Source organism: Montipora capricornis, chromosome 3 (genome assembly GCF_036669925.1).
Source record: "Montipora capricornis isolate CH-2021 chromosome 3, ASM3666992v2, whole genome shotgun sequence".
Taxonomy (NCBI): Eukaryota; Metazoa; Cnidaria; class Anthozoa; order Scleractinia; family Acroporidae; genus Montipora; species Montipora capricornis.
Genome location: NC_090885.1, coordinates 54328138 through 54343137, shown reverse-complemented (window position 1 = coordinate 54343137; position 15000 = coordinate 54328138). Strand labels below are relative to the sequence as shown.

The window sequence follows — 15000 nt, the reverse complement described above, 5'->3', positions numbered from 1 at the left end:
ATCTCATAGTAAGATAACAGACCCATCTTACCTCAGAAAGTCTTAGTATAAGATATTAGTTTTTACGGAGTATATTCAACGACTCGATCGAGTCGGCTTATTGCTTGAAATTTTTCAAATTTCTGTCATATGGTTCCAAATAAGATAAATTAGGGAGATTTCAAAACTCCTATCGAAGATATAAAAGCTTAACCTACAAGCTTATCTCGCCGAAGCGAGGCAACCACACAATTTTCATGGAAAAGGCGAAAGTTGTTATGTATTGAAGTCGCTTACCGCAATTTGGCAGTTCACATCAGTTTGAATCCTATAGGCAGAAGCTTCCCATGACAGTTGCGAAGACTGAACTGAACTAATCTTCTCGAAAGATCAACGAATCAACCACTTTTTGCCCCTGTATTTTTTCCTCTGAACACAAGAAACACGTTTGATCTCTCTTGTCATCACCTAATGAAATTATGTGGCTTCTTGCACGGCTGCACATCTCGACGCGCGAAGTTCTGTAGTCTTGTGAGTCAATTTCTCAAGTATTTCAGCTCTTTTCTATAGCTCTCGTCCGCTTTAAATCACAAAAGTCACTGCATTGTTTGGTATTATCTCCTTTCTCTAACCCTGACTCGATCTAATTCACAGCATTGTTCAGTAGTACTATCGTGCCTTCTTTCGAGCCGTGGCCTGCTCTTTCGCGAACTTCCTGGCCACATCTTTGTCTGTTAATCCTTGCTCTCTGCCGTTCTCTTTCACGTTCTGCTTCGCTTAAACCCTACCTTGAAACGTTAGATCAACCTCTCCGATCGTTTGTTGACATGGCAAATAGTAATGAGTGTTTTTCTGACTTTTCTAAACAAAAAACCGCCAAGGAAAGATGGCATTCTTTAGTTTCCCGTATGGGTGACCGTGAGGAATATCTCGAGACGCCCCTCCCCCTCCCCTCGAGTCCGTACGGACGGACGCTCGCTCGTACGCTGACGTCATAACCAAATTTTCTCGGCTTGATGGGTTACCAATTTTTCTTACCCATGGTGCTTCGCTGGCGCACTTCGCGCGCTGAAGCTCCGTTATAACATAGCCGGTAGAATTGTGCATCAAATCCCACGCGAAAAACAGACAACAATATCAGAAGTGATAGTTCAGTGAAGCGAATCGTGACGGCGCTGATGCCGAGTCTCCTTTTCCGCCACGGTTGTTTTTCTCTTTCGTGCCTCATTTAAGAACTCTAGCCCAAGAGGAAAGGTCGCAAATTGTCTTCGTTTTGGGACTGGTGGGCCGAGTCTCTGTTTGTATCCATTATCGTCGCAAAATATTTTTAAAACGCTTTTATGCTTTTAAAAAAAGAGCTCCATCTTTGCATTTTCGCTCGGCTGAATAAATCGGTGAGCTGAATGAACTTGTGAACTTTTTGAGCACGTGATGCGTTCCACACCTCAGTGCACATCGCGCGCAGTGTTTGAAACCTTTGAATTGTTGACGTAAACAAAATGAAACATTTTTTCTAACCGTTACTTTACGTTTTTATGTCATTGTAAATTTATACTAAAACAATTAGACTACTCGCCCTCGTTTTCTACGGGGCGATAGTCAACTCGGCTGCGCCTCGTTGACTATCTGCTCATAGAAAACTCGGGCTCGTAGTCTAATTGTCAAATAGAAGACACGAGTGAAAGTCTGCGAGAACAAGAAATGCTGTAAGATCAGCAGGTGAGTGTTTCCACAGCTTTTTCGAGTTCTCCCAAACCTTCACGAGTGTTTCTATCGATAGAAACACGGAGAATGTATTTAGAAAAGTATATTAGAAAACATTCCTAAGAAATTACGCGCGGTGGAGACACAACTAGAACGCGCTGTTGATGTATGGATTGCGCGAGCAATGAGAATTTACATTTTGATAGTCAAAGTTAACAAGTTGTTTTCGTTTTCTTCGTCACGTTGTTTTCTAAAAGAGATAGAAAACATGTTCTCTATGTTTCTATCACGTTAATTTCACTGAGAGTTCTTCAATGATTCTCACAAAGTTACTCGCTTGTTCGATCTGTTCGACAAAATCAACGATCGTTTACGTTTTAATTTTACTATTGTCAATCTCGGTCGTGAAACAAAAATGACGGTGTTTTGGAGCTGTTTTCGAGATTTCGTCTGGGCACAGAAAATTGAGGATTTATCCAAATCCCAAGAGCTTTTTTGTTCGCCGAAGTATTTCAAATAACAAGTAGATTCGTTTTAGCGAGAAAAATTGGAATTAGGTGCACTTTAAAGTGACCAGCTGCAGCCAACCGAGGGTGAATCACGAGTTCTGTTCCCCGCAAAGTAAAACATGGAGCGGCCATGAGAAACGAGATGTTGTACCGTGTCTGGCTTTATAGGTGAGCTTTTGATGTTGTTTCAATCTGGTGCGAAAAGTTTCCTTTTCCAACAGAATAGAGGATATATTTGTTTTTGAGACCCAGACTTTTATTAAAATAGCCAGCAGCAATGTCGGCTAGTACAGTCCAAGGAGGAAGAGCGTGTTTTTTCTTTGTATCCCCTCCCCCCTAAGAAAAAGAGTAGCCTCCCGAATGATGAGTTGGATCTTCAACGTAATTTCGAAGAGTGTTTTCGACAATTTTGTACATATCCGTTATTGCTGCGCCATTAGGTCCATTAAAATCGCCAAAAGTTGCTTTAGGTCCACGTCATAGCATAGAAAAGAGCTGAAATTGGAACTGGAGACTCAAGTCTACGCCAGGCAGTTTGTACGCAATCATAAAATAGGCCGGAATGCTTCGGTATGCTCACGTTAGAATTTTTTCATCTTTGTCTTCTGGGATAACTTAATTATAAATCTATCGGAAGCTTCTGGGCGCAATGAAACTAATCAATTTATAGTGGCTATTTCTTGGACTAAATTCATAGTCTTAGTATGAAGGTGCACTTCTCTTCAACCAGAATTTTTGCCCCTGCGTTGCCCACTGCGGACATAATGTTTTTCATCTTCTCTTTTTTTCCTAGCGTAATGATTATTTTTAATTTTCGCTCCTCCCCCCCCCCCTCCTGCCCCCAACCGCCTCACATCTTTTGCAGTGCCTTTTACTGATGCGTAACAATGAAGTATAAATGATCACACAAAGTATTTGTACATGTTATGGTGGTTTATTACATCACAAAGTAAAAGTGTTTTTAATTCTGGACGTTTAACGCTTATTACTGTAGAGACCAATCTGTATTTATCACTGAGTCATACATTGATATAGCGGACAAAACACTTCTGAACAAAGTTGTTATTTACACACATAGTAACAGCAAGATGGGCGCACTGTAACAGTGCAGGTCCAAGTAATACCGCCTGACTGTGGAGGACATTTAACAAGTTGTGTAAAATGGCACGTAACAGCCCAGGGAGGGTGCGGACAAGAACCGCGCACATTGAAAAAGGGATTGAGTGCGTAGCCAGGACAGAAATTGAAGCTTCCAGCGGATACTGCAGAAAAAAAAGACATCATTAATAGCAGGCTCGGTAACCAGCAGAAGCATATTTAAGGAAAGATTGTTAAGGCACATAGATTTTTTTTTTGTCAATCACATTGCCTTGTTGACCAGGTCTTGGTTTTGAAGCAGTCAAAACGGACGTTCAACACGAAACGGCGACTTTAGATATTGTTATCTTAACAAAGGCTGCGGTAGTTGCCGCTCTTTGGATTTTTGAAGTGTATTGATACAATTATTTCTGGAACATACAGAAATACTGTGTGGTCGAGTACGATGGTTTCAAATATGCAACAGTGCCGTTTCACAATGTAATGTTTCATTTGTTGCTGAACAATAGAGCAAACTGTTTTAGCTCCAATTTCACGCTGTGAAATCAAAAAGTTACCCCAAGTAACTGAGCTTTATTGCCTCAGGTATCAGGCTGCGTTAGCAACGCACGTTTTCACTGAAAAATAACCGCTACTGCGCGCTTGCTTCAGTTTATAATTTTTTGGGGTTCTGACAAAAACTAAGCCATAGAAGAAATGACCAGTTCAGAGCATAGGTTATAGCCTTTACAATTGGACGCCCCATCAAATCAGACTTTTGGAAATCACTGCTTTATATATATCTGAGCGTCGATTTTATTGGGCTGCTAGCAATTAGACTGACATTCACGACTTAACATACCTGTAACTGTCTTTGTATGAGAAGAGTAACAGGCCGTGATGCAGACCATAAACAAGAGCAATGAGACAGCCTTGGAATCCTAGAAAAAGAAAAAAAAGGACGTCCAATCACTATCGAGCACAACTGGGAACATTAAAACACTCATGATATCAATTTTGTATTTTTACTTGCCATTTCTGAGCAAGTCCTGTATGTAGCCGGGATCTCCTCAAGCTGCTGTACAGACTTTTCAGGATTTCCACGCAGTTGTCCTTTTAACTTGTGTGAAGTATCGCTGCGTCGTTAGAAAACGGACCGAGGGTGTCTCGTTTATTTATTCACTTACTGGGGTTCCGTTGTCGCTGAAAAGGAAATGTTGAACAATGCACCTGTTAACTGAAATGTGTTCAAGTCACTAATTCAAAACAAAGGGAGGTTACAATACTTGGAGGTCAAAGCGGATTAGACTAGGTTATCAGGGTAATGATATTAGTTACTCAATACTGAATGACATTTGGAAATTCTTCCTTGTTAACTTTGTAGAATTAAAGCCAAGAACCTCTGTGTGACTGATTGCGTAACATTTCGATCACGTTCTCAAGTAATGTTTCAAAAAGAAAGAAAATATTAACGACGTAGAGAGACTATAATGAACAAAAATCAAGCAACCTTGACGACAATCTTTCAACTCACCTTCTTGATGAAACAATGAAACTTTTGGTTTTGAGCGAGCAAAATGTCGTAGCTAGTCTGCTTCCAGTTTCTTCTGTGACTCATGAATTTAGAGTAATAATTGAAATGAGGACTGATATTCACCCATGTCATCCGTGAGGATTGTTAATTCTATCACTTAAAGCGAAAGTACATGCAGAGTGGGAGAAAGAGGCTTCCATAGTGAAACAGAAATAATGCTAGTTTGCAGTTGTGGCTGCTAATTGCAGGTCATGAAGTTCAAATTTCCCCCTTCTGGTTGGCTTGATTACGGTCTATATTTGTTATCAATCTGCTAGCGCTTTATCATGCTTGCCGTTCTCTGATTGGTTTAGCTACTCGCGAGGCAGAGTGCCCTTGTCAACAAAATGACGGCCGCTTCTTGGTGTTCTCGAAGTGTCTGTGAAGAGGATTAAAATAACGTTTTAAACGCCTAGTAGGCTTAATACTAAAACAATTAGATTATTCGGGCTCGATTTCTATGCGCGATAGTTTACTCGTCCACTATCACGCGATAGAAATCTCGAGCACCTGATCTAATTATTTAAAGCAACATCGCTAATACGAGGTTATGTCCTCGCCGCGTGCTTTGCTTTAAAAAAAATGAATAAATCATCCATTTTGCATGCTATGGAAAATACTGTGCTACACTTACTTCTGCATTCTTAGCAGGCGAAAAGCTAGTCTCCTTCGCAGCCGTTATTATATACTGAAACACCATGCTGATAGACATGCAATAGCACTGATTCCATCATAATCCTGACCCAACTGTTCCGTGGCGCCCATCAAAATGTATGCCGACAACAGGGGGGTCGTGGGGTTCCCGTTCCCCCCCCCCCCCCTTGTAAGCCATGTTTTGAGCAAACAACCTACAACAGGTGACAGGTGGTAAAAACGACATGAAAATCTGGTGAGGAACCTCGCTTTGGCACCGTATGACCCCCTTCCCCCTTGAAAAATCCTGGCTACGCCCCTGATACTGTTTTATCGGTTAGGACAGACAAACATCAAGCCATGCCAACATTGTAACCTTTTCATCGGTGCACAAAAAATTGTCATATAGGAGAAAAGAACGAGTAAAATGTGTTTAGGCGATTTCAAGAGTTCTGGAAAATTCTACGGCATTCGGCACGTTTTAAGCACCGTAGAACACCATCACTTATGAGGGAAACAATGCATCGATACTAACGAAAATTGTCAAGACCTAAAGCGACGATAGCGTGACATGCGTCCGGACAGACAGGATAGAAGATCTAGGTAAAATGCATGTACATTAGCTTGCGAGTGGCTCAAACAAGTGGGATCATGTCGTTTCGTATATATAGCCAAGTTCCCGATAAAAAAATGAATGCTTCACCAAGCAAAACGAAAAAGCCCATCTTCGAACTAGAGTGTGTAGCAGAAGAAGCTTAAACTCCTTTTCTCCCCTGTTCATTTGATATGTTATTCTTTTTTCTCCATTAGCACAAAAAAAGACATAAGATAATCCATGATTTTTTTTTTGTTAAGTCACGACCTTAACTCCTCCAGCAATTTGCGATGCGCTGACAGAGAGCACGTTTGATTGAATTTTTTTTCATTTAATTAAAACAATTCGCCTCTCTGCAAACAATCTTTCGCAGACAGAATGGACTAAGAAAAATGCGACTCAATATGTGCACCTTGTTCAATAAAGCCTCACAACGCGTAACTTTTAAAAGACCATGCAAGTAAGTTGTTACACTAGTGTACAACTCTCACCACTGTTGCAATGCGTTATTTGTTTGCTGCATATGAAGCTTTCACGCTAAATTGTTATGTGTGATTTTCAACAAACCAAATAAAATAATAATAATAATAATAATAAGTCCTTTAGACAATTTTCATCCCCTTTGCAGGACCAAACGTGTTGGTTTTATTTGTATGACAAACCGCGTTTCAGGTTATAGTGCCCATAATATCCTAGGCTTGTTAGGTGGTAATTGATATCCCTGCTTTAATTACAAGCCTGCAAGATAAACATTTCTGGGCATTTTCTTTCTCTGCTTTAGCTTCCTTATGTTGTATCTCAACCTCGTTTCAGGACAAGATCAATTACACTTCCTTCAGCGATAAAAAAAAGAGAACTTAATTAAGGAAATAAGGGAAATGTTCAATAGATCTCATCTGTCAATCATTAGTACTGGGCTGTACTGTGTGCTTACTCGAAAAAACTATAAAATAGAACCTCTCTCAGGAAATCTCATAACTTTGCGAGAGCTGAATATTGAAGTTGTGCCGTCGTACCTTCTTCTGCTCACTATCTGCTCAGATAGTCACCCCACGACCGCGACAGATAGTGTCTGGTTATGAAGGTAAGTTGTCTTAATTTACGTTTCTTCTAGCGGATAGTGTTCCATTTTAGTTTTCTTGTTTTGCTCTCTAGATCTCCTCATTTGCAGTTCTCGGCCTGGCGTATTTATGCCTTCTGCCCTTCACACAGGGAGAGGTTAGTTATAACATTCACTTTGTCCATGTACACATGACAGACTGCTCTGCACTCTTCTTAAATATGTCTTTATTTTTGTTAGCGGGCTGAGTGTTAGCTAGTGTTCAATAGCCCCTTAAGCTAATTAAGATAAAATAAAATTCCCTTGCACAAAGAAAATAGGCCTTAGATGTGCACAGTTATGTTGGTCAGTTATTTAGTTGTTGGGCACTCTCCTTTTGACTAAAAACTACGTTTTGCATTTCCGGGGCGCCAGTGACGAAATAGATCGGCATTTTACGGGGTTTCAAGTACAACTTTAAGAAGTATAATCAAATTTTCTATAGTTATTAGTGGAAATTTTCGGTCCATTTGATTTCTTCCAAGAATGGCTGGAGTTTTAAGGTAGAACGGCTTGTATTTTGGAAAATCGAGTATTGTGTTGACATTCATAAACACCTTGATGGCGATAAGCTATTTAATTATTTGCAAGGATTTATACAATAGGTTAAGAATATTTGATCGCATTGTCCTTTCCATGGCGGGAATGGCTACAATAGATTGAAGTGATTGGATTGTTGTAGTCAATCAGCAAATTTCAGCGTAAGCTTTAATTTGGAATGATATTCCAACAAGTTATGTACTACCTAATTAAATCACAAACTGTGGTCCGCTTAATTTCACTAGATAGTTCTTGTTTGTAACGATAATAAGATTTGTGCTGTTATGTCTAAGATAACCAACAAATTGTGAACATTTTGTGTTTTAGCTAACAGAATGAAAGTACGATTAAAAATATTATCTATTAAGGAATATAAAGGTATTAAAAATAACGAAATAACCACATAATTACATACTACACGTAAAGACTGGAATATCTCTGGACTCCGACAATCTAAGGCGCTTCTGTTTCTCTAGGTTATTCGCTATCAAATGGCACTTGAGGAGAACGGAACAAAATTCACAGAGAGAATCGAAATCGATGAAGAGGAAGACGTCGAGGTTTTCCGAGTTCCCGCTCACAATAACGTCGAGGGCGCTGATTTCTACCATGACTTTAAAAAGGTACGTTTTGAGGGTATTATTCTGAGTTCTAGATAGCATGATTGTATTGTCCTGAACTATATATTGAAATTTTGTCGTCGCGATTAAAGCTCTTTTTTCTTATCTTTTTTTTTTATTTTTATTACAAAACACACTATTTACATACCTTATTTTCGTCTTACTCCACTAGATAACAATACGTAAAGCAAAATCCAAAATATATTGATTTGCACTATTACTAACCTCACATTTTACATTAAGAATTGCTTATTTACATTACATTGCGAATGTTGAAGCTGACATTGATTAAATCGAAAGTTCATTTATTTGGCCCAATGTGATTTTCATTGTTATATTTGATTAGAATTTAGCTTAACAACCATTGATAATTAGAACAGTCTTGATTCTTCTACAATGCCCTAAATAAATTCGCAATAAGAAGGTAGTTAAGTAAAGGGCACGATCTTGATAGCACACCAACTATAAGGTCTTCATTCAAACTCTTGCTTCATACAGGGATCTTGCATAGTTCCAAAAGCTTGCTCAAAAGTTACATTTGTACATCTCCTTTTAATTTGGAAAACCTACAGCATTAACTTTTACACATTTTGCGTCTGCAGCGTCTCACTGTTACCAGGATTCTGTCCCGAAAGATCTGCTACATTTCAGAACTGGACTTATCTATTTCTCCACCATCGCAGCTGAAAGCTGATCTCGATCGGGTAAATACTCTAGCTCCGGGCTCAAGCTTTGCCCATAGTTATTGTAGGGAACTCGGTGTAATACCTGTCCAAGTTCAAGTCCACCTTAAATTTTCGAAAATTTAAGGTGGCTCTGAAACCCACCTATAGAATTTTTTTAAACTCTGCCAAAAGTTGCGTCCTACTATGCTTATCAAATGGTGATAATGTAAAAGAATTTCACCGTGCCGTTTTTGAATTATACAGTGTAAAAAAGGGTGTTTTTAGCAAGTAATAATGTTGCTATGGTAACCTATTGTGTCACGAAAATAAAAACAACGTGTTCACCAATGGTTGGCCGGCTTTTTGATACCGTGATTGTTGCATAAAGTGATAAAGAGTGGTTGTTACGACCCATCAAAATATAAGTGCTGGAAACTGTCTCGAGCCACCTTAAGAGATTATGTAAATATAGCAATAGCAATCTTAAGACTTGTGGAAACATCTTATCTTCACGTGTGAAATAACATGTTATTTTCAAATGTGAAGATATCATGTTTACGCGCGAAAGCTCCCCTAGTATTTCACTGGTGTTTATATAATAAAAAAGGAACTTATGTGGCGCCTGCAGCTACCTAGTAGAAGCGACCATTATGTAATTGATGCTGGGTCAAGAGCCTTTCAACATAACAGTCTTAACCTGTTTTTCTTTTTTTTTTTTTGTTTTTGATGTTTACTACCGCGATTTTTAAACATTGCACTGTACTAACTGTGCCTCCACCGTAGAGGGAAGTCAAAGAGAAATACTGCTAATTAAATAAAAATTAAATGTCATAGGTATATCCCACGGTGCAGTTTCTTTTCAATTGTTTCCTACGCTTTGTACAAGATCTTCACCCGAATCCCGTCAAAAGCAAAAAAAGACAAACTGAAGAAAAATGCCATATAAAGTTTGAGAGGGTTCTTAAAAGTTATGTTCATTTTGAGTTTAAATCGGATTAATGACTTCCGATATGATTAGTCAAGAACAGCCTGTTTGACCTTGCATTTTCTTCGGAAATTCGTACAGCATTTGTCACTACAAGAAAAAAAAAAACAATTTAAAGCAAAATTGTAACAAGCAAATAAAGGCGACGCGGAATTAATTCTATCCTGCTTTAAATTGCTCAGACGCAGAGGTTAGATTTAAGTTGATCAAACGTTTTACATTTGTAGGTGTCGTCTTTAGCTGATGATCTTCCTGTCGTAACAGAGTCGACTGTTGTCATGATAAATGGACAGGCTAGCAAACTTCTTCTTACGAAGGAGATCTTGGACTTTTGCGAAGCTTTTCCCATTTATAACACGACAAACACCAAAGTCAGCTCAAACGATGGAAACGAGACTGTTAGCTGTAAGTAGACAAGTTTTGATGTGTTGCTAACATTAATCTCTTTAGTGCTCAATCAAACAACATGCATTCAATAGAGTAGTGATAATCATGAGCTAATTAACATTGTAAGATAATGGTCTGACACTCACTATTGGTAATCTGGAAATGACTACATCGCCAACCCAGAAGTCTACAATTCTCACGCTACGTTTTCTTGAAACTTTTACACAGAATTTTGCTAAGGGCGCTTTCGACGTGCTGCTTTTTGAATCACTTGTACTCATGTTAATATTTCAACTGAGGAAGGCTCAAGCACCAGCCGAAACGTCTTGAACGAATTAACATTGTTCTAAGTTAAGAGTACACAGTAGCCTCTGGCGTTAAGCTAGTCGTTTAGGCGCAGAAAATGAATCGAAAATGTGTTCCTTGACGTAATGATGTCATGTGTTGTGGCCGGTGGTTACGCCTTGCTATCGAATTAGCCACCATTCGGGTTCGTCTTGTATTCGATACCCGATCCTGACGAGACTGAAATGTCTTGAACGTAATTAATAACGTAATGCGTAAAGGTTAGCAACGCCTAAATAATAATAACTTTATTTCTATAGCGCTCTTCTCCTATGCTCAAGGAGTTAAGCTAGTCGTTTAGGCGTAGAAAATGTTTAGCAGCTTTTGAACATTCATATAAAGCAGTATATAACGGTATAGGGTCATTTTACGCATCTCCTCCGGCCACCTCTCGGTCAGATAGGCAATCTCGTTCCCAGAGCCCACGTGTCTTTTGGTCAGCGCCAAGACCAAAAGACACGTGGGCTCTGGGAACGAGATTGTCATATAGGGGTATTTTCAATAAAAGTGCACTTTTAAAGGTTTGCTAAACAACTTTTTTCATTAACCCTGATAATAAATGAATCAACCAGAGAAAACCAATTTCACTTAAAAAAGTTAATGAATGTATATGCAGTTAAAAAAAAAAAAAAAGTAGACTAAGGAAGATAAATTCGTCTATAAGATCTGAATGAAGTAAACCCGGCAGTTATGTATAAGGTTTATCCATTGGTCTCTAGTACACATAGAAGAAACACCCCTTTGTTCGAATCTTCCCTCCCCTCCCTGGCTGCACAGCTATTTCTCTCCAGGCCTGAGACCTGAGATCCTGAAATGATTCCTGAATATAACGCTTTTGTTTGTCTTTTACATTTCAGTCATCCGAAACAGCCGTCAAAGTGTTGAATCAAACTTTCAATTCTGCCTTGAAGCGCTTGGAAGAGATCCTTTTGAAAATGTAATTAAAGGAGGTTGCATTCGTCCTGACGAGCACTGGGACTTGCAGTGCAAGTTTGAGCAGAGAGCATTTTTAACTTTCATGTATTATTATGTTACATGCCATGATCAGTTGGCCTTCGGAAGACTGCAAGATAATTGCAGATCTGTCCGTAAAAGTTACAAGATTCCTACCTGTTGCGACTACATATGCGCAACATAAAATAAGAGAGTTATTCATCAGCTCAGTTTAACGAATATGTTTGACAGCTTCATATCACCGTTTAAAGGTTTTCTGTCAGCTCTAAAGAGTAGTTACTTACGACTGTGTTATTAAGTAGAAATCTGGAAACAAAGAGAAAGATTCGTGATAGATGCGTTTTCGATCAATTTGTTTCTTAGGCTTTTTGTTGCAATGGGCGTAAAAGAGAATACGTGAAAAAAGCGTGTAGTTTAAAGCCTAAAATAAGTTGAAAGAGACTTTTTATTGCTCAGAACTGATCAGTACTACGATAACTGTAAATTTGGTGCGTTAAATGCTATGTAAAATCGAAACAAATAAACGTGCTTTGCTGATCTATGGTCTGTTCTTTTCGTTTCTTTTTTTGTCGGAAATGTACGTTGAATGTGATTCACTAAAAATGTGGATTGATTACCGAATTTGTGTCACTTTAATCCCTCGTTAAGAATTATCGAGCATGTATTCTATTTTGAAGCAATATAAGTGGTTTTAATCCTTTGAATACCGAGCTATCGGTAAACGGCAAACAGCATATTAATAAGACTTTAGTTAATTCTAAACTATTCTGACGGGGATATGCAAAGATTCCGAAGTGGAATCGGTCATCACGAAAGTAAAAGACAGTACAAAAAGGGTGCAAAACTTCATGCGCTTGGCGAAGCGTTTCAGTGCAGTATTTAACGATAACTTTCAAAAGTTTTGCGAATGGAATAAAGGTTACTAACAACAATTACACGCTGCTTCTAAAATTTATTCAGAATTTATTTATTCATGCCGAAGGCTATGAAATCCGTGTTTCTCTCTGCCAGTTTTGCTAAATGAAAACTGTGGCTTGAAAGCTATGCCTTCAAGTTAAGCTTTCCCTTCCATATAGGCCTTGTTTTCAGTTAATCCTTCTGAAGTTATTTTAGACCGTTTCTGTTGTCAAGAAGACGGTCTAGAAACAGCTAAATTTGTGGAGCGTAAATTACTTCCGTGGACAGCCTAAGCGGTATTATTCACATTTTCCTCTTCCAAGAAAACATCGTGACGCAACGGGCGTGGTAATAATATTTGCACTGGAACTTGTCACTATGTCTGGAGATAACTTGGGAAGGATCACCTTGAGAATGAAACTTTTCAGTGGATTAACTCTGTTACACTCATCCTGTTTTTTGGTAGAGCAGAACAGATAAATCAAATTTTAAAATGTTTGATAATAGCCTTTATTTCGCGAGGATTTGACTACAAATTAAAAAACTATAATGAGGCTCTTTACCTTGGACAGTATTCGTTCCTCTTGGATCACTGTTTTGCTCATGTTCTCGACAAGTCAGATAACGCCAAGATCCGTGCATGTTGCTGGCTTTCACAAGACGTCACTAAAATTCAAACTACAAAACTATTCATCCTCCAGATATATAGTCTACGTCGCAGCCGTTATTAGGGTCGTCACGCACCGATCCTCCCAACTAACGGCTGCTCACTCGAGCTCTGCATTCCTTTCCCTTTGTTACTGAGACCCAATAACATGCATGTACTTGTTAGCAGCCCGCCAGTCATATTTCTCGTTACATTTGCCACCAAAGACCAGGTTTCCAGAATATGGAAGCCTGCTCCTTATTGGTCAATTTTAGGAAAGGAATGCAGAGCTCGAGTGAGCAGCCGTTAGTGGGGAGGATCGGTGCGTGGCGACTCTAATAACGGCTGCGAAGGGGACTACCCGATATATTACTTCAATGATGTGTAAGAGCAGCTGAAAACTACTATTCATATAAATTTTTGTTCCGAATGGGTCTTGATTTTGTGATAGAAAACGCTTGCCGGAATTTCTAAACTTTTGCGTGACGTAGCATTTACATGACGGCCGAGTTGGTTAAAAAGTGACCTATTTCGGGATTTATTTCGGGGAATTTGGCTATCTGAACGAACCGTTCTTGTATTAGAAAAAGTGTTATTTTAATGTTTTTAGTTCCTCGAGAGATAAATTTACGCTTTTGTAGCAAACTCAGTGACAGATGTTTCTGTTAGTTTCCGGCCGCTACGTTTGCGGAAAACGCTTCTCCATATATCTTGTTTAAGAAAAATTGCTGTGACATGAATATTGGCGAGATTTTTTGCCTAGTTACCTTCTTTCTTTTCTCAGATTCTGGATTTAATTTATTGAGTGGTTTTGACTTTTATTTTGATCTATTTTGAATGGCGTGAAACTGAAAACCAACAACTTTAGCGCCGGACTTTCCTAATGTCAATATAAACATAGACACATCATCACCAATCGATGCAAAAACCGGGCCGCTTGAATTTACTACTAATCCTATTTACTCTCCTGATTGAGACTTTTTTTTCGGCCTCTTGATCCACCCATTCCGTTTCTATGGTTTTGGGCAAGCCTGCCTTTTTCCTTCAAAGGTATTGCCATGCCACACTGCAGTTGTAGTCAACGGCTGTCGCTAATAAACCGCTCACGAAAGCACCATCTTACTGGGCACCTTACAATTTAACATTCACCTAGGCTAAAATCACTCCGTTGGACCCTGACAACACCGTGCACATCGACAAAATGTAAACCTAGTTGCTTTGACTTAGAAGCCTATAGTAGGAAAAAAAAAAAGCAAGGCAAACTTACCGACTACTGTAAAATTTTCAAATCGAATGGTTGAAAGCCAAATTCAGACCGAATTCTTGTCTACGGTAGACCAGGAACAATTGAGTTTAGTATACTCACCCTGTATACTCCCCTGATTAAGATTTTTTACGGCCTCCTGATCCAATCGTTTGGGTTTCTATTGCTATTAGCAAGACTGCTTTGTTCCGTCAAAGGGTTTTGTCATGATCCACTGCGGTTGCACTCGAAGGCTGTCCCCAATAAACCACATAGAATAAACAACAGTTAGCACCGTCTTACTTCAAGCTAGGCACGTTGCAATTTAACAATGGGCCCTTCTTAGTCTCGTTCCAATTATTCCTGTGCCCGGAAAAAAAATTCTCGTCTTAGACGCTTTTGTCTTTCATAGAATTTTCAGGTCGTCTGTGTGCACTGTACAACAACTTGAGCCAGGTTAAAATCACTCCGTGGGACGCTGACAACACCGTTCACATCGACGAAATTTACACCCAGTTGTGCTGGCTTAGAGCTGACAAGATGCCTAGC

At 39.2% G+C, this 15000-nt stretch overlaps 1 protein-coding gene and 1 long non-coding RNA gene across 2 annotated transcripts; one reads left to right on the top strand and one right to left on the bottom strand.

Moving 5' to 3' along the window:
- Positions 1 to 3145: 3145 nt before the first annotated feature.
- LOC138041477 (uncharacterized) lies at positions 3146 to 5491 on the bottom strand. Its single transcript, XR_011130838.1, has 5 exons — positions 5477 to 5491; positions 4804 to 5221; positions 4303 to 4472; positions 4132 to 4210; positions 3146 to 3454 (listed from the first exon to the last, which is right to left on the bottom strand). It is a non-coding gene; the product is annotated as an uncharacterized lncRNA (long non-coding RNA).
- A 1307-nt stretch (positions 5492 to 6798) lies between these two features.
- LOC138043407 (uncharacterized) lies at positions 6799 to 12202 on the top strand. The gene is made up of 6 exons (XM_068889666.1): positions 6799 to 7154; positions 7226 to 7288; positions 8186 to 8332; positions 8932 to 9033; positions 10207 to 10384; positions 11569 to 12202. The coding sequence occupies exons 1-6, from the start codon at positions 7149 to 7151 to the stop codon at positions 11847 to 11849; spliced, it is 777 nt and encodes a 258-aa protein (XP_068745767.1). The 5' UTR covers positions 6799 to 7148; the 3' UTR covers positions 11850 to 12202.
- The last annotated feature ends 2798 nt before the right edge of the window (positions 12203 to 15000 follow it).

Excerpts from the sequence above, each read along its gene's own strand:
- LOC138043407 (XM_068889666.1), top strand. Across the intron at positions 7,289-8,185 it reads TGCCCTTCACACAGGGAGAG|GTTATTCGCTATCAAATGGC; the intron begins GTTAGTTATAAC and ends CTGTTTCTCTAG. Across the intron at positions 9,034-10,206 it reads TGAAAGCTGATCTCGATCGG|GTGTCGTCTTTAGCTGATGA; the intron begins GTAAATACTCTA and ends TTACATTTGTAG.